General features: G+C 44.6%; 1 protein-coding gene across 5 annotated transcripts; it reads left to right on the forward strand.

The window, feature by feature from the left end:
• The first annotated feature begins 3456 nt into the window (after window positions 1–3456).
• Window positions 3457–13908, forward strand: CHAMP1 (chromosome alignment maintaining phosphoprotein 1). 5 transcript variants are annotated; one of them, XM_062606999.1, is made up of 4 exons: window positions 3694–4336; window positions 6463–6725; window positions 10262–10394; window positions 10494–13908. In XM_062606999.1, the coding sequence occupies exons 2-4, from the start codon at window positions 6636–6638 to the stop codon at window positions 13115–13117; spliced, it is 2847 nt and encodes a 948-aa protein (XP_062462983.1). In that variant the 5' UTR covers window positions 3694–4336; window positions 6463–6635; the 3' UTR covers window positions 13118–13908. The 5 variants fall into 5 exon arrangements, with proteins under 5 accessions (XP_062462982.1, XP_062462983.1, XP_062462980.1 ...); XM_062607000.1 differs by having other exon boundaries at window positions 3698–4336; window positions 10186–10394; XM_062606996.1 differs by having other exon boundaries at window positions 3696–4336; window positions 10262–13908.
• Window positions 13909–22879: the final 8971 nt, after the last annotated feature.

Here is a 22879-nt window from a genome sequence, read left to right on the forward strand (position 1 = left end):
GACCAGCCTTGGGAGGAAGCTCTGGAACCAGGGGTGTTTGCAGGATGGGGCCCACGGCTTGCACAGCTGTGAGAGGTGTCCATTGGTACCTGTACCTTGGTGTGTTTACGTTGGTGTTCAGTTAACTGTAGTGTCAGGTACAGTGTTAGTAAAGCTTCAAGTACCTTATTAGAGAGTTTCTCATTTTCTGAGCCACTTTCACCTTCTGTGTGTTAATAGATTCTTTTGCTTACAACAGCAGAAAGCTAATGCCCACCTCAGCACTTAAACAGTGTATCTGGTTTTAATAAATCAACTGGGTTTTATGTTTTTGACACTGACTTTTCAAAAAAAAAAGGTGGTTATACAGTGATGACTTTTTATATGCTGATGTTTCATACATGCTGCAGTTGCAAGATTTGAACATGTATGATACATGAATGTTCTGTAGTTCTATTTGTTAAAGACATAAACACACATGAAAGTCAACTGCAAACTACCATTTTGTAAGATCTAGGCCAAATCCTGCCCTCTGATGCAGGCATATATGTGTCTGTGTATATATATATATATATATGTATATATATATATATAATGTCTCTGTGTGTATCTCCCTATTGGTTTCAATGATAGCATCGTGTTTACTGGAAGGGCAGAAAATGTTCATTTATCTTTCATGGCTGAAAATGACTCAGTTGTCTTAAACTGAGACCTGCTTTGTTTGTTGAAGTTAAATAGTAAGATATTAATTTATTTTTACATCCTCTTTGAACATTATATTATTTGTCACAACATCCAATTGTTCCAGACTGAAAAATTATTGGTTGAATTTTCCCAAATGTTAAGCATTAAATAGAATAAAAAGCAAAAAGATTTTAACTATGATTTGGAGGCGTGATCATCTGCAATGTTTCCATCTATTACTCTAGAACAATTATGATCCTATGCTACTCTGTATTCTTCAGAAGCATATAAAAATAAGTTGAGAACTTGAATATCAAGCTAGTGAACTGCCAGCTCAAATGACTTCAAGCTTAAGTAGAGCTGCTGCTAGAGAATCATTTGGGCTGAGCTCCATCTAAAGCCAAGTTCATCCTTACTGCAGAGAAAGGGTGTTTTCTTGGTGGCCTGGCTGAGGAGGGTGGCGTTAGCATGGATCAGGCTTTCCCCTCACTCAGTGACAGAACCTTAACTGGGTGAGAGTCTGCTCACAAGCAGGTATTTCTCACCCATTGGCATGCCCAGGGGAGGCTGCAGGAGGGCTTTCACCTGTGAGAGGGACCCAGTGGACACACAGAAGCAGTGATTTTTGCACCAGCTTGGTACTTTTTGGCTTTCAGGCTTTCAGGCTGCTCCCCCACCTTCCCCTGAGTGCAAGGTGATGGGTACCTCTTGGTGGCATCACAGGTAATTAACAAAATGCAGTTTGTTTAGCAATAATTTCATATTTGGGGCTTCTTAGTTTCCATCCCTTCTGGTTACCAGAAGGTGGGTGTCAGACCCCAGCTCAGTAAAAACTGTCAGGGTTTAAACACTCATGTCCAGCCTGTCAAGCTGCCATGACCTCGCTGACTAGGATTTCTGCAGCCCATTCACTTGTTCTTGCTTTCCCATGAAGCCATCCTCCTGCACCAGGGCCAGAGAGCTTGGCCTTTGCCTTCTGCATCCACATGGAAGGAATATTCAGGCCTTTGGGATGTAGCTGCAGAGAGTGCACTAGTGAGCGTCTGTCCCACGGCTGCATCCTGAGCCGCCTCCGAGGAGACCCTGCTGCCTGATGGCTTGGCTATGCCAACAAAGGAATTCCTTGAACAACCTCTTTTACTCTGCAGGCACCAGCATCCATTCTCCCACACCTGAGAGGTAACATCCCAACTTTCCACAGCAGAGACATTTTTCCATCCATAGTTTGGTTGTTTTTTAAAAAAATATTCTTTAAAGGCATGACATACTTTGCATGTGTTCGTGCACAGGGTTCCTGCTCTCACTGCCCAGCTCCAGGCTTACGAAGGTAGGCTCACGGCAGCTTGTTCTTGCAGACCTCCACTGCGTTACACACTTACCTGTGTGCATGCATACTCACACGCACACAGAGGTATACACACATTTGAATGGAAAATACCACAGGCTTTCTTTGCAGAGTCCTACCAGCTGAAAAACACTGATGTCTCCACCATATGGAGTATATGAAGATACATTCCTTGTCCCATTCAGAAAAAGAAAATGGGATACACAAGTAGCTAATGCTGGAAGTGAGCACATCCCGTTAGTTCAGCTGTGGGGATGTTCTCTTAAATCTCTGGATCCCAACAACATTAAGAAGTGCTGTCAGATTATCAAGGTGAGATACCACGAGGGGACGGATAATGGGGTGGCCTCTGGGCTGCAAGTGAAAAAAAGAGGAAAAAAGTAGAAAGAAGTGGAAGAAAGTGGAGAAACTGGAAAAAGAGGAAACAGTGGAAAAAGTGGAAAGTGGAAAAGAGGAAGAAAGTGGGAAAAAATGGAGAAAGTGAGAAAGTGGAAAAAATGAGAAAGTGAAAGAAGTGGAAGAAGTGAGAATGCATAAAATGTGGAAAAGTGGAAAGAAGTGGAAAAAAGTGAAAAAGGTGGAAAATGGAAAAAATTGGAAAAGTGGAAAAAAGTTGAAAAAGTGGAAAAAGTGAGAAAATGGGAAAAGGTGGAAAAAGTGAAAATGGTCAAAAAAGTGTAAAAAGTGAGAAAGTAGGAAAAAAGTGGGATAAAAGTAGCAGAAAAGGAAAGAGAAGGGCAGGAAAGGTAAAAAGCAGATGAGAGGAAAGGAGACCGGAGAAGGAAGAAAGAGTAAAGAAGGAAGAAAGAAAAATGAAAGAAAAAACGAAAAAGAAAGAAATCAAGAAGAAGAAGAAGAAGAAAAAAAGAACTAAGAAACAGGGAAGAGGAAAGGAGAAAAGAGAAAGGGGATGAAAAAGTGTCTCACCACCCTCACAGTAAATATTTTTTTCCTAATGTCTAACCTGAACCTCCCCTCTTTCAGCTAAAGCCATTCCCCCTTGTCCACAACAAGCCCTTGGTGAAAAGCCCCTCCGCAGATTTCTTGTAGCCCCTTTAGGTACTGGAAGCTGCTCTAAGGTCTCCTCAGAGCCTTCTCCAGCCTGAACGAGCTCAGCTCTCAGCCTCTCTCCTCAGAGAGGTGCTTCAGCCCTCGGAGCATCTTTGTGGCCTCTGGACTCACTCCAACAGGCCCACGTCCCTCTTGTACTGAGCCGCAGCGCTGCAGGTGGAGTCTCAGGGGAGCGGAGGAGAGGGGCGGGATCACCCCCCGTACCTGCCGGGTGCAGCCCCGCACGGCGCTGCGTGCCACGGGACAGCCACGGGCAGCCGCCGCGTCCTGGCGGGCCGGCATAGGAGGCGGCCCCGGGGCAGCGCGGTGCGGCAGCGACCCCTGCCGGCTGCGCGGAGAGCGCCCCGTAGCGGACAGGCGCCGCGTGACGAACCGGCGCGACAGCCGCCAGCCCCTGCCCGGCGCCCGCTGCCGCCCGGGAGGTGCCTCAGCGGTGAGTGCGGGAGGGGGGGCCGCGATCGCGCCCCGCACAAGCACTGCGCTCCAGCCAGCGGCCGCGGCCCGGCCCGCACCCCTCCCCCTGGGCAACGCGCCTGGGCCTTCCCCTTGCCCAGCCCCCGCCGCGGCGTCGCGTCGGGAGGGCGGGTGGCCGGGTCGGGGGGGGGGGGGGACGCGGCGGTGTCGCGCAGGCGGCGGCGAGTGGTGCCGGCGCGGGAGCACAAAACCGTCGGGGCGGGAGCGGCGGCTGCGCGCACGGGAAGGAAAGATGGGGGGGTGTCGAGGCAGATCAGCCGGCGCGGAGGGGATGGGTGGCGGGGGAGAGGCCCCGGGCAGGGCCGAAGCCGGTGCCTGGGAAAAGCCCGGCCCGCAGCTCTCGCTCCCCCAGAGGGAAAGCGGCAGCAGCGGCCGCGAAGCGAGGAGCCAGCGGGGCGCAGACCGAGCGGCGCTGTCCCGCTCCGGTGGGGAGGCGCTGCTAGACGCCGGGGTAGGACCTGTGTCCGCGCCGAGTCTCGGCGGGACCGTCCTCATCACTCGGGACAGAGCCGCTGCGCCGCCCGTGAAGCGGGTGCAGACCTGATGGCTCTGACGACGTCGCTGTGTCGCAGCCTCACGTCGTTAGGGATGGGCGAAGCGAGGTGACAGTGGCATTTTGGAGCGACTTGTGAGCTGGCGGAGGCGCGTTCGTGTCACCTGCACTCACTTTCTGGAGCTTCGGGATGGGCTGGGGGAGCAGTAGTAGGTGGTGCGGTTGTCAGGAGGGTTTGATGCGTGACTGTGCAGAGAGGAGCTGTTAATACTGGCTCAGCAGTCTTGGAAGTAAGAGGAGTAACTGGCGGCTTGACTTGTCCCGAGTTGTAGGTGAGGACTATAGAGACCTGGGACATCACTTTTCTCTTCCATAATCTCCCCTTGAACCACGCTTGCTTTCAGGAGAACGTAAACAGAATTATTCATAGAATCATGGAACAGTTAGGGTTGGAAAGGACATTAAGATCATCTAGTTCCAACCCCCCTGCCATGGGCAGGGACACCTCACACTAAACCATGTCACCCAAGTGTCATCAAGATACACAACCTGTCACAATTCCTGAACAGATTGTGTGCTATGGTGTATCCAGTGGCATCTTAGGTTCAGCACTGCAGAACTAAGGTTTCTGGGGCCATTTTTGGAAGCTGTCTGTGTCAACCTGGAAATTTGCAGTTAGAAAGCCATGTCAGGACCTTAAAGAACTGATTTTTGCTGCCCCAACTCTGTCATAGGTACATTCATACTACTCTACAGTTCAGACTGGTGTCAGATCTTGTAGTAAGAACTACTGTTGGTGTGCAAGACTTGTCATTCTCTTAGCAGAGGTGGAAACCTTGCAGAATAGGTGCAGTTTTATACCTTTGTGTTTCTGAAGTCTTCTGCATGTGCATCACGTTCTGGTCACTTTGCAACTCTCCTTTGACTTGATCCTTTCCTGGAAACATGGAACCACATATCCCCCCTCTCATGTGTTTTCACAGCGTATCTCACTGTTTCAGCAGCTGGTCAGGTCAGGGTACTCGTGCCTTTTTTTAGGTGTGTGATTTTAGAAACGTGGTTCAGTTCCATCAGATTGTTGCTGACGAAACTTAGCCCAAGTAAATGGCTGGTAGCAGGGAGTTCAGTTGTGAGGATGTGGCTGGATTCCTGTGGATGCTGCTGGATTAGCAGGAGTGCAGTGCTGCCCGTCTTGTGGGTGGTGTACTGGAAGTAACTCCCTTACCTGCTGTGGGTGGTTGTGTTGGAAGTGACTCCCTTACCTACTGTTGGCATTGTGAAGTGTATGCTCTGCTGCACTGTGGGATGTTTGTGTGCAGCTTCCTCTGGGAGCTCAACTTGTGCTGCTTGTCAGTCAACACAGGGATGTAGCTTCAAGAGGAGCATCGTGTTGCTGCCATTTACTTTTTCTTGGTACTGCAAAAAAATGCAGTTTTTCCTTTTGCAATAGTTTGGATCTGCACCTGGTAGTAGAGGCAGCGGTGCAGCTGTATCTGGCTTTCTTGTGCTGGCAGCAAACTTCACCATTGACCCTCTTCATTGATAGAGGATATGGCTGAATTGTTTGCGGGCAAGAGAATTCCAAGGCTGATGAACATGAACAGCCGTTCTTCCTTCACAGTGGCTGATAGAGGGAATCCAAAGGGGTTGTAGGGCATCAGACAAAATAGAGGGTTTTCTTCTTGAGGGCTTTCCCAGATGTGCTGACATCATTGATGGGTTTTCTGTGCTCACAGGCAGTCTAGATGTTTGTGCCCTTCCCTGCTTCTCGCTGGCACTGCCTTATGACAGTCGCAGCCTATCCTTTGTAGAGGAAAAATGCAGGGATCTGTTAAATGGTGCAACACTGAGTGTAGAATGTGTACATTTAAAATAACCTGAAATGGTGAGTAGATGTCCAACTCTGATGTTGGAATAGAGGTTAGAAGTGGAGACATCTTGTTAGCTGCCAGAGTCAGTGCTGTGCCATCCCCTGGGTGGATTCTTTCTTACACGCAGTATCTCCTGTGCATTTTTTTTCTGCCTCTGGGAGGCTTCTGAGAGACTTCATCTGTAGTGGGATCCTCATTGATGATGGGATGTCCAATCTAAGAACGGGCTCTGAAGTCGCTGTGTGTGCTGGCTGGGAAGATAACCAGGAGAGATTTGTCTGCTATGTGCCTCAGCTTAGGCCACTCCTATTGTTTAGTCTAATGGGAGCTCAAGAAAGATTGCTGATGTGGTTTGACTGCACTTTTTTCCACTTTTTTCTACTTTTCTCTACTTTCTTCCATTTATTCCCCCCTTTTCCCCACTTTTTCTCTCCCCCGTTCCCCCCCTTTCCCCCTTTTTTGCCCAGTTTTCCCCTCTTCTTTCTTCCCCTTCTTCCCCCCCCCCTTTTCCCCCTGCTCTCTGTCTGTTCTTCCTGTGGTGGAAGAGATTGTGGCAAGAGCTACAGTGCAGGAGACAGGATCTTAAGCATTTCTGTGGAGAGAGCAGAGAGCTGGTTGTAGGAATCTGTGTGTACGTTCTAGACATGCATGAAAAAAGGTGAATGCAGTGAGGTGGCCTAAGGTGCTGCAATACCAAAGAGTTGTCTTGCTTAGCAGTATGCCTCAATTAAGAAGAGATTTCAGCAGAAGAGACAGGTTCATCAGTGACTGCCAGCTGGTGCATGCTGAAGTCACAAAATTGAAAATGGTGAGTGATGGCAGTGTGGGAGAAAGTGCCTCCAGCTCTTTCACATTATTTCTTATGCCAAAGGCTTGAATGTCAACCTTTGGATGTCTGGAGATGAAAATGAGGAAGTGTCTGTAACTTCTCCAGTTGCAGAATAACCTCCTGGTCAAAACAACTTAGCAGCAACTTGGACAATTTGTGAAAGGGAGCCAAGACCTTTTCTCACCACTGCATTTGGAAAGAAAATTGAAATTTCCATTGTAAAATAAGATAGAATTGAATAAAAGGAAAGGATGGGAGGTAGGGTGAAGTGTAGTTGAGAGGAGTGAATGAGAGAAATCTGCAGCAAGGGCAACATTTAGGTGATGTGTAAGGAGGAGGGAAATGAGAAGAGTAGAAAAGATTGTCTGGTAAACTTTGTTGTAAACTATGATAAACTAACTTTGGACAAACCTTTTTTGGTTTTCTAGAGAAAAGAAAATGGGCAGTTGTTGTGGTTTAAAACCAGGCAGAGGGCTCGTTCGCTCACTCCCCCCCTCTTCTTTCCCTCCCCCTACTCCTGGAGGGACAGAGAGGAGAATCGAAACGAGAGTAACTCCCATGGGTTGAGAGAAGAACAGTTCAGTAACTAAGGTATAACACAAATCACTACTGCTACCACCAATAATAACAATGATAAGGGAAATAACAAGGGAAGAGACTACAACACCTCACCACCAGCTGACCAATAACTCACCCCCCCACAGCCCGACCAGGCTCTGACTGATACCTCCTCCAACCCTGCAGTCCCAGCCCTTCCGGGTAACTCTCAGTTACATCCTGGGCATGACGTGCTGTGGTATGGAATACCTCTTTGGTCAGTTTGGGTCAGGTGTCCTGTCTCTGCTTCCTCCCAACTTCCCCTCCTCCCTGGCAGAGCATGAGGCTCACAAAGTCCTTGGCCAAACCAAAACATCGTTATCAGCTCTATTCCCAAGCCGAAAGTCAAGACACTGCACTGCACCAGCTACCAAGGAGGAGAAAAATGACTGCTACTGCTGAACCCAGGACAGCAGTTTAGAATTCCCACCAATTTTGGAAGCGGTAAATTCGCTTTAGGTTCTGAAAATGCGATCAGTGCAGTGTGTCCTTACTGTCCTAATGAGGTTCTGCTGTGGTTTTGTAAAAAAGGATTCTTTTTCTCTATCTTGTATGGTCAATTCAGAATTTCTGGCTTTTAAGTACAAGGTCCTACACCTGGGTCAGAGCAATCCCAGGCACAGCTACAGGTTGGGCAGAGAAGAGATTCAGAGCAGCCCTGTGGAGAAGGACTTGGGGGTGTTGGTTGATGAGAAAATGAACATGAGCCGGCTTCAGTGTGCGCTTGCAGCCCAGAAAGCCAACCGTATCCTGGGCTGCATCAAAAGGAGCGTGACCAGCAGGTTGAAGGAGGTGATCCTGCCCCTCTACTCTGCTCTTGTGAGACCTCACTTGGAGTATTGTGTGCAGTTCTGGTGTCCTCAACATAAAAAGGACATGGAACTGTTGGAAAAGGTCCAGAGAAGGGCCACGAGGGTGATCAGGGGACTGGAGCACCTCCCATATGAAGACAGGCTGAGAAAGTTGGGGCTGTTCAGCCTGGAGAAGAGAAGGCTGCATGGAGACCTCATAGCAGCCTTCCAGTATCTGAAGGGGGGCCTATAGGGATGCTGGGGAGGGACTCTTATTAGGGACTGTATTGACAGGACAAGGGGTAATGGGTTCAAACTTAAACAGGGAAGTTTAGATTGGCTATAAGGAGGAAGTTCTTTACTGTAAGGGTGGTGAGGCACTGGAACGGGTTGCCCAGGGAAGTTGTGAATGCTCCATCCCGGGTGGTCTTCAAGGCCAGGTTGGACAGAGCCTTGGGTGAGATGGTTTGGTGTGAGGTGTCCCTGCCCATGGCAGGGGGGTTGGAACTACATGATCTTAAGGTCCTTCCCAACCCTAACTGTTCTATAATTCTATGATCTTTGTTTCTTCCCATCACCCCAAATCCCACAATAAAAAAAATCTTTATTCATAAAGACTTTTAAGTCTTTTGGAGTGTTAAGATGTGGCTTGCTTCATTGTTTTTTTATTGACAAGTTGTTGGCTATTTTAGAGATACAGACACTGAAAACTACTCTGATCTTTCTGTTTTGTTTGGATCTTTCAGGAGTGTAAAGTTTGTTATAAGGTGTTGGGAAGTGTTTTGTGGTCTACCTTTAATGTGGTGTGGACCACATTTTGGAGTTTCTTTTGTATGACTGCTAATAGTGCTGGGAAACACTGTGTCTTACAAGACCCCTGAAATTTGGTTCATAGCTTAGCATGATAATAATGCAACATCTGTTTAATTTGAACCTACAAGGAAAAAGCGTGTGCATTTCACCTCAATATCCAAATGTTTCTTTTCACCATAGAAATCCTTCCCATATTTACACGAAAATTACTTGCAGCATTTGATTAGGCTTGGATTTTGCTTATTGTAGTAGCTAATCTGGGTAAATTCTGTTGGCAATAGTGGAATCTAGCCAGATCATTAAAAATTACTTGCATTTCAGATGCTTCATCTCTGTTTCTTGTTTGGGGAGGTTGTGTTTTGTTTGTTTGGTTTGGTCTTGTTTGGTTTGTTTGGGGTTTTTTTGTTTGTTTGTTTGATTTTTTTTTTTTAAGTCTTGCCAAAACAATAATTTTGAGAAATTTCCATCTTTCTCTTTGGGGTGAGGCAAAGGATGTTGTGAACGCAAAGGGCTGTCAACTACACCAACTGGAAAACAAAGACATCCTGGCTGCTTTTTAAACAGCATTTTTGTTGTTACTAGGGCAGCAGATGAAATAGTGGAATGGAAAAAATTCTTTTCATGATGGAAAAAGTATTTATGAGCAGCAGCGTTTGGTTTTCATGTAATTAGGGAAAGGAAAACAGTGCTTAACAGATGAAAACAGGGCCTAGGCTTCTGGCTGCTGTTTTCTTCTTGAAATTATTTTTTGTCTTTGTTAAAACCAGCTGATTTGTTTTGAAATTTTATGATGAAGATGCAGTTTTGAAACGGCTTTATCTCAGTGGCACTCTTTCACAGTACCTTTTGTTTTTAGTTTACATGTGTAATGTAAATCAACCCAATCTGGGAAGTAAAGTGAGAAAGCAAGTCACGTTTATTGAATGAAACGTAAACTTCACTCTTCATGACCTGGGCTCTTTTTTATTGTTTGCTTGCATATTTTTTTTACATAGCTAGGAAGGCCTGTTGTTAAATATAAACTTTGTTTTTCAGGTTTTACTGATGTAAAATGACTTGCAGAAGTTGAAGACACCTGTATTTGGGTTTCTTCGTGCAGCGGTACCTGTGCCGAAGTTACACTTGCTAAAACGGAGTGTGGGGGGAAAAGCACATGCGCTTATTTAGGAATGACAAAGAATTTAAATTAACATTGACAGCTAATTATACAGACTTATTTTTTCTTTCCTTTATGGCAGGAACTGAAGCTTCCTCTTTAAAAGGTGCAGTGCTGTGAGAACTCTTATTGACCATTGAAAAATGGACGTGTTGCAGGTACTGCGTAAAACCACAGAGCACTTAGAGTGTGATCACTGCAGCTTCAAAGGAACGGACTATGAAAGCATACAGATTCATATGGGTACCATACACCCAGAGTATTGTGATGAAATGGATGCTGCTGGTTTGGGTAAACTTATATTTTATCAAAAAAGTGCAAAGTTGTTTCACTGCCACAAATGCTTCTTCACCAGTAAGATGTATTGCAATGTATATTATCACATCACAGCACAGCATGCAGCACCTGAGAAGTGGAATAAAGAACGGAAAGAACAGGTAGAAGGAGATGCAGATTCCTCCAAAAACAGTGTCACAGTGGAGGCACAGAAACCTACCCTTTCCCCTGAGTCACGCAAACCTGCCTCTTCTCCCGAACAACCCAAATCTGAACCTGTTGTTTCCCCCAAGCTTCAGAAATCGTCAGTGTCTCCAGAGCCGCAGAAGTCAGCTCAGGCAACTTCCTCAGAGCCAGAGAAGTCAGCCCACACCGTGTCCCCGGACCCAGAAAAGTCAGCGGAGGCCACATCTCCAGATGCAGAGAAGTCAGCCTCAGCTCTATCCCCAGACTCAGAGAAACCATCTCCTGCATTGTCCCCTGACCCACAGAAGCCATCTCCTGCAGTGTCCCCTGACCCACAGAAGCTATCTCCTGCAGTGTCCCCTGACCCACAGAAGCCTGCGCCGGCTTTGTCTCCAGAGCCTCGTCGTCATTCCCCAGCTGTGTCTCCAGAGCCTCGTCGTCATTCCCCAGCAATATCTCCGGAGCCCCGTCGGCATTCCCCCGCTGTATCTCCAGAGCCCCGTCGCCATTCTCCCGCTGTGTCTCCAGAGCCGCGCAGATACTCGCCAGCTGTGTCACCAGAGCCAAAGAAACCTACTCCAGCAGTATCCCCTGAACCACGACGGTATACCCCAGCTGGGTCTCCTGAGCCCAGGAGACATCCTTCTCAAATGCGTAGGCCTGCTTCTGCTGCTTCTCCTGAAAGCAGGAGGCCTGCTCCTGCAGTTTCACCAGAGTCGTGGAGACCTGGTCCAACTGTTTCCCCTGAGCCCTGGAGGTCAACGCCTCACGAGGTGCAGAAGTCTTCCACGGTTTCTCCCTGGGCTCCAAAGTCTGCCATGTCAGCGTCTGTAGAATCCCGGAGGTCTGCCCCCGAGTCCCGAAGGCCTGGCCCAGTTGTGTCACCAGAACCTAGGAGGCTTGTTTCTGACTCGTGGAAATCTACGTCCTTTTCCGAATCCCAGAAGTCTACTCTTGTTTCTTCTGAGCCGTGGAAACCCATCTCATCCGTTTACCCTGAAGGCTGGAAACCTGTTGTGTCCCCTGACACATGGAAGCATTCTCCCCCTGTTTCTCCCGAGCTTCGAAAGTCTAGTCACTCTATTTCCTCTGACTCTTGGAAGACTTCTTTCTTTCCTGAGGTCCGTAAGCCTGGTGCTTCGGTATCTCCTGAATCTTGGAAACTCTCTGAGTCCCGGAAATCTATGTATTTTTCTGAAACTCAGAAATCCACCTCTGCTGCTTCATCTGAGGTTCAGAAACGGGCTCATTTCCCAGAACCTCGGAAAAGAGCTCTGTTCCCAGAGTCTCGTAAATCTAATCCTCCTGTTTCTACTGATGTCCAGAAACGTGCTGTCTTTTCTGAGCCCCAGAATCAGGTGCCTACTTCTGCTGTTTCTACTGAAGGCCAAAAACACGCCTTATGTTCTGAAACCCAGAAATCAGCTCTTGCTTCTTCTGAAGTCCAAAAGCACACCCTGTTCTCAGAAGCCCAGAAACTCGCTCCCATTTCCTCTGAAGTTCAGGAGCCTACTTCCTTTACAGAGTCTCAGAAATCTCTTTCTCCTGAAATTCAGAAACATGGCCTCTTTACTGAGAGCCAGAAACCTGCTCCTTCTGTTTCTCCTGAGACCCCCAAACAAGCTGTTTTTACTGACTCCCAGAAATCTGCTGTTTCCCCTGAGGTTCAAAAGCATGCTGTATTTTCTGAGATGCAGAAGCCTGCTGCTGCTTTATCCTCTGATGTCCAGAGACATGCTGAAACTACTGTACCTTCTGAAATCCAGAAGAGCATCCTGTTCTCCGAGCCTCAGAAATCTGCTTCTGGTTTTTCCTCCGAGTCCCAGACACCTAGTGAGTCTGGTGAGAGTGACTTTCTTTCTCACAGTTTAGATGATCAGAAACCTCTGGATGATTTGTTCTCACAGGATGAACAATCAATATTAGCCAAAGAATCTCCAGAAGATGTGTTGTATTCATGTCCCAAAAAGAAGCCCAAGAAGGAAAACCAGGAGAACTCAGATTCTGAACTAAATAGCAGCGAGTGTGGAAAAGCAGAGATGGACTCGATGGACATAAAGGAGCAAGAATCCAACAGTGACCAAGAGCAGTATGACATGGAGTCATCTGATTATGGCAAAGAGAGCAAAATAGATGCAACTCCTCCCATGCAGCCACAGTGTGTGCTGCAGTTTACTGAAGAGAAAGAGGCTTTCATCTCCGAGGAAGAAATAGCAAAATACATGAAGCGTGGCAAGGGAAAGTATTATTGCAAGATTTGTTGCTGTCGTGCAATGAAAAAAGGCGCCGTCTTGCACCATTTAGTTAACAAGCATAATGTTCAAAGCCCCTACAAATGTAAAATATGTGGCAAAGCTTTTCTCTTGGAGTCTCTCCTCAAAAACCATGTTGCTGCTCATGGTCAAAGTTTGTTGAAGTGTCCACGTTGTAATTTTGAATCTAATTTTCCCCGAGGCTTTAAGAAACATTTAACCCATTGCCAAAGTCGTCATAGCGATGATACACCTAAAAAACACTTGGACAGCCTTGAGCCACTTGAAGAACAAATTTAATCTGTTTTTTTTTCCCTTGTGCTAGAAGGGAAATTGTGCTGAATTTACAGAAGTGTTCAAAAGTGTTGTTGTATGTTAACTGAGTAGTTTAGCTGTTCTGACAAGTCAGAAGATGCATGGTTTATTGTACTGTTTCTTGTCTTATAGCTGTATTACTGAAATGATTTACTTCGGAAAGTAATTTTAAATACGTGTTCATGTCTTTGTATTACCCATCAGTAGAGTCATATTTTATTTTTCAGATGTACTATGTTTTTGAAACCAAAATGGATACAAATTAGTTTTGTAAAGATTTGTAAAACATACAGGCAGTTAAGGACTGGAGTGGCAAGCAATCCATATATTCCTGTGAAGACTGAACTTGTTTTTTCACATTTGTTAAATGTTGTATTTTTCAAAATGTTTTTAATCAAATTGTCAAGATTGAAATTCTTACCAAACTGAATGTGAATGAGCCAGGCATGAGAAACCATCACTCCTTCTGGAATAATTCTCCTCTGAGGTTGTAATTGAGTGTAATTTTTTTTTGGAAATTTATTGCACTCAATTCTCTGACTTACTTGTCTCAGATTTAGAAGCATCAAGGTACTTAGTTTGTGATTATGTATTTTGGCCATGTTTTAAGCATGTACTAATATACCTTAAATTGATGGATTAACGTCAGACTGTGTATAGCTCAACAGTTTCTCTTGATGATTCAGATGTTTGTAATGTCAGAACCCCCTAAATTTCTTGTATTTGGTGAAATGTTATGCTTTAATGTTTTAACAATAAAAAGAAACACAACCTGGCGTGGGCCATTTTTGGTTTTTACGAAATCAAGAACAAAACCTTTCATGTTGAACATACTGCCTTTTAAGTATCTTTGGCAGCAGGAGATGCAAAATTATCCTGGAGTTCTGCTCTGAATAATTCAGCTTTCCAGTCATCAGCCCGTGAAAGAAAGGTTAGTCTGTATGTTCTGTCTGCTTCAGAAAAACACTTTGGATGTAAATGAAGGAAAACATGGAAAACAGGAACTTGTGCACTGTTACTCAGTATGTTTGCCTTTGTGCTACTTGCGTATTAACTGTTGAAAAACTATAAGTACTTCCTAATTCAGCAGGAGTACAGATTTTAAGTGGAAGCAGCACACCTCAGGCTAATACTTAAAATTTATTTCCTTTTTGTATATTAATATATTATTTTCTTAATCTCATGACGTTTTAGAAGCAGAAAATCTTGTCAAAAAATATAATTATTGAAGGTTTGCCTGTAGATTCATAGTTTTGTACTTTGAAGGGGTTTTTTAGTCATGACTATTTAGTGATGTACATCAGCTTACTCTTGTCTTACTTACATAAGTTGCTATGCTCATATTTTTGTATTTTTAAAAGGAGGAGAGGAAGAAGTTGAACTGTGTCCTACCATGCTGCTGTTACCACCTGTCCCGATGAAATTTTCATTTAAGTAAGTTTTGGTCAAATAATTGTTTTTCTGAAGTATATGTAGCCATATATAAGCATATATGTATATATGAACATATATGAGTGTATTTTTGTTGCTTACTTTCCATGGGGAATGAGAAATATTGCTCAGGAAAGTATCAGAGCTAGATAAATCAATTTAGAACTTGAATAATGCAAAATTTGGGAAAGTGAGTATGAAACTGAAAAGCAAATAGATAAAGGTGTAGGGTTACACCTTTCTGTATGTGCTTTGTAATAGACTTCAGAGGAGTGATTGTGTGCTTTTAAAATATGGAATTATATGAAGCTTTCACAATATAATACTTTGCATTTTCTTTCCTGTAGGTTTTCATGACTTAGTTTAACCTGTATTTAAAGAAAGAATCACAACCGACCAACACTACCTTCGCTCCCCCCCCTTCCCGCCTCCCCCAATTTCTTACGGATTTCTTGGTCAAAAGAGAAGTAAAAAAAAATTGCTTTTTAATTAATGGTATTACCCAGCCAGGGTTGCCACATGGATGTTGATCAGTTATCTCTAAGGATCACAAACGTAAGCATCCTATGCATAATTAACAATGAAAAATTAGATTTAAAATACATAATGTAATATAAAAATATCAACATATAAAGCTGTGATGGCTTGGCTTCGCGAGCGAAGGTTTGGGAAGGGCAACATCTATAAAATACGTATTTAGGTTTTCAACATTATTTTTTGGAAAGGGATTTAAGAAGGAGTTAACTTCCTCCTGTGTTGATGTAAATAACTTGAATGCACTCTGATACTTACTACTTTTTCCTGGCACTTCAGTTCAGTGTAGAAAGAGTGAATTTAACTAAAATCCAGGAGAAGTAGTTTACTCACGACAGCACAGGAGATTGTGAAGATTGGTTTTCTCTGCTTCCCAAGTAGTTGAAAACATTATTTCTTGCAATAGCAAATAATACGTATTCATGGAAGTCAGCATAGTGAAATAATTTCCTGACGTTGCGTTATATCCTTGTTATATGCTTGGGTATAACATAATAATTTTAAGATTCTCTGAAATTTTAAAGAATGTTACTTTAATAGATTATATGTGTGATTTAGAGCATGCTTCTAGGCATAAACTTTCAGGCAAGATGTCAGTGAAAATTGCACATCCTTTTATATGATCCCCATCCTTGGGGAGGAATCTCTTCTCTGTGTGCTTGGTAGGGTGGAGCTTTAGTCCTTTTCATGGAGAAGATGCAATGGAAGGTCCGTCTTTGCTGACCTTGGTGTCTGCAGGGCTGTTTATCTCGTATGTTCTCACTCCTTTCTCTGCTGAAGTTGCTGTGGTGTGGCAACTTTTCCCCTTTCTGAAGTGTGTTATCCCAGAGGTGCTGTCACCATCACTGATGGCCACCTTGACCAGTGGTGGTTCTGTTTTGGAGCTGGCTGGCATTGGCTCCATCAGACAGGGTAAGCTTCTAGCAGCTTTTAATAGGAGCCACCCCTTTAGGCCCTTCACATACACACACCTTGCCATGCAAACACAATGCATACAGCCACATGAGTTTCTAAGGCCTGAGTTGCCTGTGACATCCTGTGGGGCAAATCAGCGTGTATTAGAATGCTAAATGCTGTTCCTTAAAGTTCGGATATTCTGCTCTAAAAATTAATTCTTTCTGGAGGGATTAAACCCAACATCAGGACTATGAGATACCATTTTCCTCTGTACCAAGCCTACTGTTCATTATTATTCCTTTGCTTCTTAAATAGCATCTTGGTTTCAGTCAGCATTAGAAATAATTGGCAATATGGAATATTAACTTCTAAAAAAAACCCCAACATTGTTATGGCTAACTGCAGGTTGTAGTCAACACAAATAAACCCTTAAGCAAACTAAATGGTCCTGGTGTGATGCATGTGAGATAAATATGCGTTGGACAGAAATCAGTATATGCGTGCAAATAAAATGTGGCTTTTACTAGTATCGCTTGTTCATATGTAAGAGATTGTTTTGTTTCAGCTTTCTCTCATGTCTGATTTCCCGAGGATCTCAGAGCTAAAACAGTTTTCAGAACTAGAAACTGAACAGCTGTAGGAGTGCAGTGTTAGAAAAGATTAGTGTGAAAATCCACACTCATGTTGCAAGCTTTGGTGTACATGTTAATCTACACAGGAATTCTGGCTTCTCTTTGAATCGTGGTATACAGACTTTCGTAATGAATTGTTTAGCTCTTAATTCAGTGTGGATGCAGTCATATTTAAAATGATCCTATACTCTGGTATTTGCTGCTTGTGCATTACTATGATCACATCATTCATTTTTTAGTCTCCTTGTTATGAGGTTCCTTTAATTTACTGTGGGTTTAGCAGCACATTTCTTACGTAGGCAGTACCTCTGCTGTAGCTGCAAAGAAATTTGGCTGCAGGTTGAGTTCATCTGCCTGTTCACAAGAGCACCAGCTGCCTGGCTTTGTGCCGGGAAGCCAGGCAGGGAGTATGGAAGGTGCCCACCACCTCCTAGGCTACAAGCCTTGTTAGAGCTAATGCTTTGCTCTTACAGTAACAGAAGGATAATAAAACATGGTTAGGCTCTCTAGATGGTGGTATGCCCCATGCAGAGCTCGTGTTTCTGGGCACAGCCCGTGCCTGGATAGTGCACCCTCCCATTGGATGTGGGACGCAGGATGCAGAGCAGCTGCTGCCCTGCAGCTTCCTGCACCCTTCCTGGCTTTACTTCTTCCACCCCACTGGGGCGATGGGGCCCTCTGCGTTTCGACTTAGTTCACTATTCCTTTAAGCTCTTTTAAGAAGAGCTGTAGTACCTACCAGGATAAAACTAAAACAGCAGATGGGTGGGGAATCATAGCAGCGTTGTGGTTTTGTGCACATGACAACTGTTCCACCACGAAAATCCTGATTTCACATTTCAAGTGCTGTTTTAATCTCGTTACTGTTTGCTGCTCCCCGAACCCAGTTTTGGTAAAGTTATCCATTAGAGGGAGCTACAGAGCAATTTATTGGTAGATCCTTCTTATGGCGTGGTTTTAAATGTTAAATACACATATGGAATAGTAATACATCAATGATAGGTTCACAGATGGCTCCGGGCTTTTCTCCTTATTATGGTGAATTAGTTTTGGGCCTCCTAAGATTGATTTCCTTGGTATCTGGAGTCCTCTATTTAAAGCACTTGTTTCTTTTCTTTGACACCCCTCCCTGCTGTGCAGTTATCCCATTCCCATAGCATGTGCATTATTTACAAGACTGTTTAAAATATTTAATGTACAAAAAATAATCACTCTTTTGTTCCCTAGATCTCTGTTTCTCTCATCTTGATCAGAAAAAAAAATGCTAAGGGAATTATAGAGGAAGCCTGCCCTTCTCATGGTGGTATTGAAGAGATGGGCTGCACTCAAAACCACCTAACGCCAGCCTATGCAGGGGACCTGTGCTGGGTGTAACCTCTGCAAGTGCAAAGAGGATTTGCATACAGTCTGCAGCGGCTGGTGTACACAACAGAGATGCAGCCTCTGGCTATGAGGGGGTTTAAAATCTCAGACCTGTTGATAGCCAGAAGCTGAGAGGGTAAAGCAGGGCCACAGCCAGTCCCCTCAAGTCCTTATGGCAGAACATTTGCAGCTGGTCCCTGCTGCTTCTGCAAAAGACCCTGGCACAGCTTCTCACCCAGAGCTACACAGGGGAGGGCAGTGCATGTTCCACAGTCACACAGAAATGCTCTGGAGGGAACCAGCGAGGTGGAAAAGATGCATATGAGAAGCCAAATTTAGACCCAGGTCAAGCTTCCTTAGGTCTGAGCAGAGGGGGGGGCAGCCTCCAAGCGGGAAATCTGAAAATACAAACCCAGATGTGGCTGGCTGCTGTAGGAAATCTGCCTGCAAGGCGGTGGTACTGCTGGCCTGATCTACCCTCATTTAGGGTGTTTCCACTTCCAGCATTGACAACACTTTCTTGGCTAATGATGGGCAGCAAGACAGTGACTGTGCTTCAAGACACTGCCTTGAGATGCAGCCTGCTCATCTGCAGTCAGTTTTGCCCTTGAGATCCTCAGGAATTTTGCCCAAGTGAAATCATGTACTATTTGACTTACTGAGGCAAAAGCTGTTTACAGATACGAGAGACAAACAAACCCTAAAACTTCTGTCCTTCATTATTTTACATTGGCTTGCTGTGGTCTGGGCTCGCTCCAGCATTTTTTCTCACTGCACTTATTACTCCAGGCAGCAATGAAACTGGTTAAGCCAAAGGACCAGCTTGGCCTTGATTTATTTGTAATGTCATTGAATGTAGGGGCAAACACAAACGTACTGCCTTGGCCATGGGAACTTTCCTGCTTCATTTACAGTAAAAAACAATCAGATATCCTTATTTCCCTCACTTTCAAACTTCTGTACTGCACAAACACACTAAGGTGAAAGAAGTCAGAAGACTCATGATTCGATCTTTCAAACCTGTCGGTGAAAAATCCTTTGAAATTTAGCTTCCCCCTAAAGAAACGTAGGTAAAGCTGCAGGGGTGTTTTAATTGTATTAAAAATGGTCCCCAGACACGGTCACGTTACTTGGAAGAAAATGCTACTTTTGAGTAATTATTTCCTGCTGCAAGACAAACCAACAACTGTGATAAATGATCTTAGGCAGGACTGCTGGCATAGCATTCATTGTGTTTTTGCAGCAGCAAGGAAGGATTCAAATACATACGCATTTACAACAGAACTGGAATAGCTTATCTACTCGGGTTTTCTCGGCACGTTTATGTCCTAGTAGCTGAAGTGAAGATTCCAGTTTTGCTGATAACACAGAAAATCAAATCGCTGGCTTGCACAGCCTAGTTTACACTGGTTTGCAGCAGCTGCAGGATGAATTCTTTACACTTAATTTAAACAAACAGATATGATTCCAGCACAGTGGAGGGCTCCCAGGGTGCGAGGGAGCTGGGTCTTGCAGACCAGGCTGCACCAGGACAGCCTGTGCTGGAGCCACCCAGCAAGGAGAAAGCAGGCACTGAAGCCTTCAATGGCTGTTGGCCTGGGCTGTAGCCTGTTCAGATTGCTCAAAACTGGCTGTTTTATTATTTGGATATAAAGTGGTTGCTGATTAGATAGATGCAAGTGGGTTTGTTTAAAAAAAAAGGCCAGCTAGTTGAGGTAAAAACTATGTGGTTTATGGGAGAAAATGCCAAAGTTAATTACAGTAACCATCTGTTTCATCAAAACAGTCTCTTCGAATACCTCTGTTATCAGCGCTGGCTTTGATATCTTTCTCAAATTTATTCCAGTGAGGAGGTACTTTAAATTACATTGTTCCTCATAATCCCTAGTAGACAACAGAGTGGTGGTGTCTGCAGTGACCTTATGGTGCTATTTCTTTTAAAGGAAATATTGCTGTGGCTTTAATTACTACAGGCTTAGCTCTGTGTGCAGGAAACTTGCATGATTTTTTCCAGGGATTTATTCAAGGAGGTCTTTGTGTATGTATTTCTGTATGAGACAGATGAATGGCATTCTTTTCCCCAGGATCCTTTCCACTACCTGACCATGATTTAATTCCTGCAGTATTAATTCTCAAAAGAAAACAGGAAGAATTCACCTCTCCCTGTGGTGCTTAGGCACATATACACATGCATGTGCGTACGTCTTGCTCTTAAGAGCTGTGCCACGATATATGAGTTAGCTGTTGTGAGAATCTTGCAATAAACTTCTATGACACAGCGTGAAGGAACTGAGTGAGTGGACATAGCATGAGCTTTTACCCCCTGAACTTGGTTGTGGCATGGGACTATTTGTCACAGACTCCTGCTGTACTGCTGGGCTTCCTGCATTCCAGTCCTTGACTAGTTTCTGGGGGGGTTATGGGGTGTTTGAAATTGATGTTAGGTATTGCTATTGGTAGATAGAAGAGGTCAGATTAGTGCTCAGGTGATAGAGGCAAGGTGCTGTGTAGCTGACATCAGGGAAACCCAATAACTTCCTTTAACAGCCCATCTGTCTTACTATACACACATTCTCCAAAACATTCATTTGGCTGGCAAATGAGAAGGTATCACTGACTGAATGTTTGTAATTTCCAAGGCTGAAAGGAACATGTGAGTTCATGTGTACTGGATCCTGTGAATTTAAGGAAAATTGAAAGTAGATTTAATCTGCTTCTGGAAGGAAAAATTCTTTGCTCTGCATCCGTCAAAGAGAAACAAAAACATCCTTTATTATTCTTAGTAAGAGGACTGTGCTGTTCCTCTCCACACAGTGAAATGATGACTCCTTGAAAATCTTGCTGCTCTTATATCTTGGATAAATCCTAGCCTAATGGAAATGAAGAATTAGGCAATAAGATTAGAAAGAGAGATTGTTCCTGAATCAGTCCATTAGGATTAACCAGGCTTTGTTCCATGGCAACTTAGCTAAGAATAATCATGACTGCAAATAGTGCTGTTCCAGTTTCTTGGGTGGAGCAGAGTAAAATTGCTGGTCTCCAAATGCAATTGTTAATGTGTCTGGCGGTTCTCAAATGTCACAGAAACAGTTAAGAGTTGTTGGTTTTGCCATCATACATGATGCATGAGGAGTTCAAAACTCTGAAGGCCAGCTGAGTCATAATGTCCTTGTACTTTCAGATTATTTTTGGTGGGACATGATTTCTGACATTAACAGTTGAGGTTGATAGTATTATCTCTGCCACCTGCCCTGAGTCACCAGTGGCATACAAGGCATTGAGTATGTGAGAGGTGTGGGCTGGAGCGGTCAGGCTGACACATTGGTGGGTCCTTATGATAAACCGGTTCTCTGGAATGTGGATCTCTGGTGAAGGAGAAGTTCAAAACACTTTCTCTGTTCACTCGTGCTGTACTGCATGCCTGGAGTCATAGAATGGTTTGGGTTGAAAGGGACCTTAAAGATCATCTGGGTCCAAACCCCCTGCCTTGGGCAGGGACACTTCCACTAGACCAGGTTCCTCAAAGCCCCTAGATCCTGTGGTCATGCAGAGTGTAGTCATGCTATTCAACTATAATAAGCCATGCAAGCATAAGAGAGCAGTGCTCAGTCCATCCTCAAGTTCCTCCTAGATCTGAGCTCTGAGTAAAGAGCTCCATGTGTCCCTAGGCAAACCTGCTCACGCATAGCCAGGTCTTGTTTTGGGTGCAGCTGAGCTGGGCCCAAGGAAAGGCACTTACCAGTGAGCAGTTTGATTGCATTGATTCTGTCAAGGAAGAATCACAAGAATCTTTTAAGAATCATAAATGTTGCATTTCTTTGTATTGGTTGGGTTTATTATTCTACTTGTATGCTTTCCCTGCCACATTGCAATATTTTTTTAGAAAAAACACATCTGCCTCTCTAATCTGTGTTTGGAAACTGTGATGCTTTCTTAATTCACCAGTCTGAGTTAACACGAATACTCCTCACTTGGAGTACTGTGTACAGTTCTGGTGTCCTCAACACCAAAAGGACATGGAACTGTTGGAACAAGTCCAGAGGAGGCCATGAGGATGATCAGGGAACTGGAGCACCTCCCGTATGAAGACGGGCTGAGAAAGTTGGGGCTGTTCAGCCTGGAGAAGAGAAGGCTGCGTGGAGACCTCATAGCAGCCTTCCGGTATCTGAAGGGGGCCTATAGGGATGCTGGGGAGGGACTCTTCATTAGGGACTGTAGTGATAGGACAAGGGGTAACGGGTTCAAACTTAAACAGGGGAAGTTTAGATTGGATATAAGGGGGAAATTCTTTACTGTGAGGGTGGTGAGGCACTGGGATGGGTTGCCCAGGGAAGCTGTGAATGCTCCATCCCTGGCAGTGTTCAAGGCCAGGTTGGACAGAGCCTTGGGTGAGATGGTTTGGTGTGAGGTGTCCCTGCCCATGGCAGGGGGGTTGGAACTAGATGATTTTAAGGTCTTTGCCAACCCAAACCATTCTATGATTCTATGAATTATTGTACATATTTGATTATAGTGGCATGGGCATTTAAACAATGATGACAAACATGAATTTAGCCACGGCAGGCAACACCAATTTACACAAGGTTCAGGTAGCATTTATTTGTGTATGCAAAACCACGGCAAAACATTCTTGTCAGAAAAAAAAAAAAAATCAAAAACCCAACCCTGTATTCACTAGCTTATGGCTTAATGTGTATTTCAAATGGTCATTTATTTCTCCTAAAACCAGCTGAGGCACTAGGAGAAGGTTCGTGCAGGGACACCACCACTCGTCACAAGTGCTTCTCTTTGAGGGTGCCACCAGGGTAGATTTGTGCCTTTGGGGCACTTTCCTGCCTCTCCTCCCCACACCCTTCACCAGGGCTGTCAATCTAACAGGCCCACCTCTTCT

This window comes from Pezoporus occidentalis, unplaced genomic scaffold (genome assembly GCF_034315485.1).
Source record: "Pezoporus occidentalis ecotype Australia unplaced genomic scaffold, CSIRO_AGI_Poc_V1 ctg99, whole genome shotgun sequence".
In the NCBI taxonomy this organism is placed as follows: domain Eukaryota; kingdom Metazoa; phylum Chordata; class Aves; order Psittaciformes; family Psittacidae; genus Pezoporus; species Pezoporus occidentalis.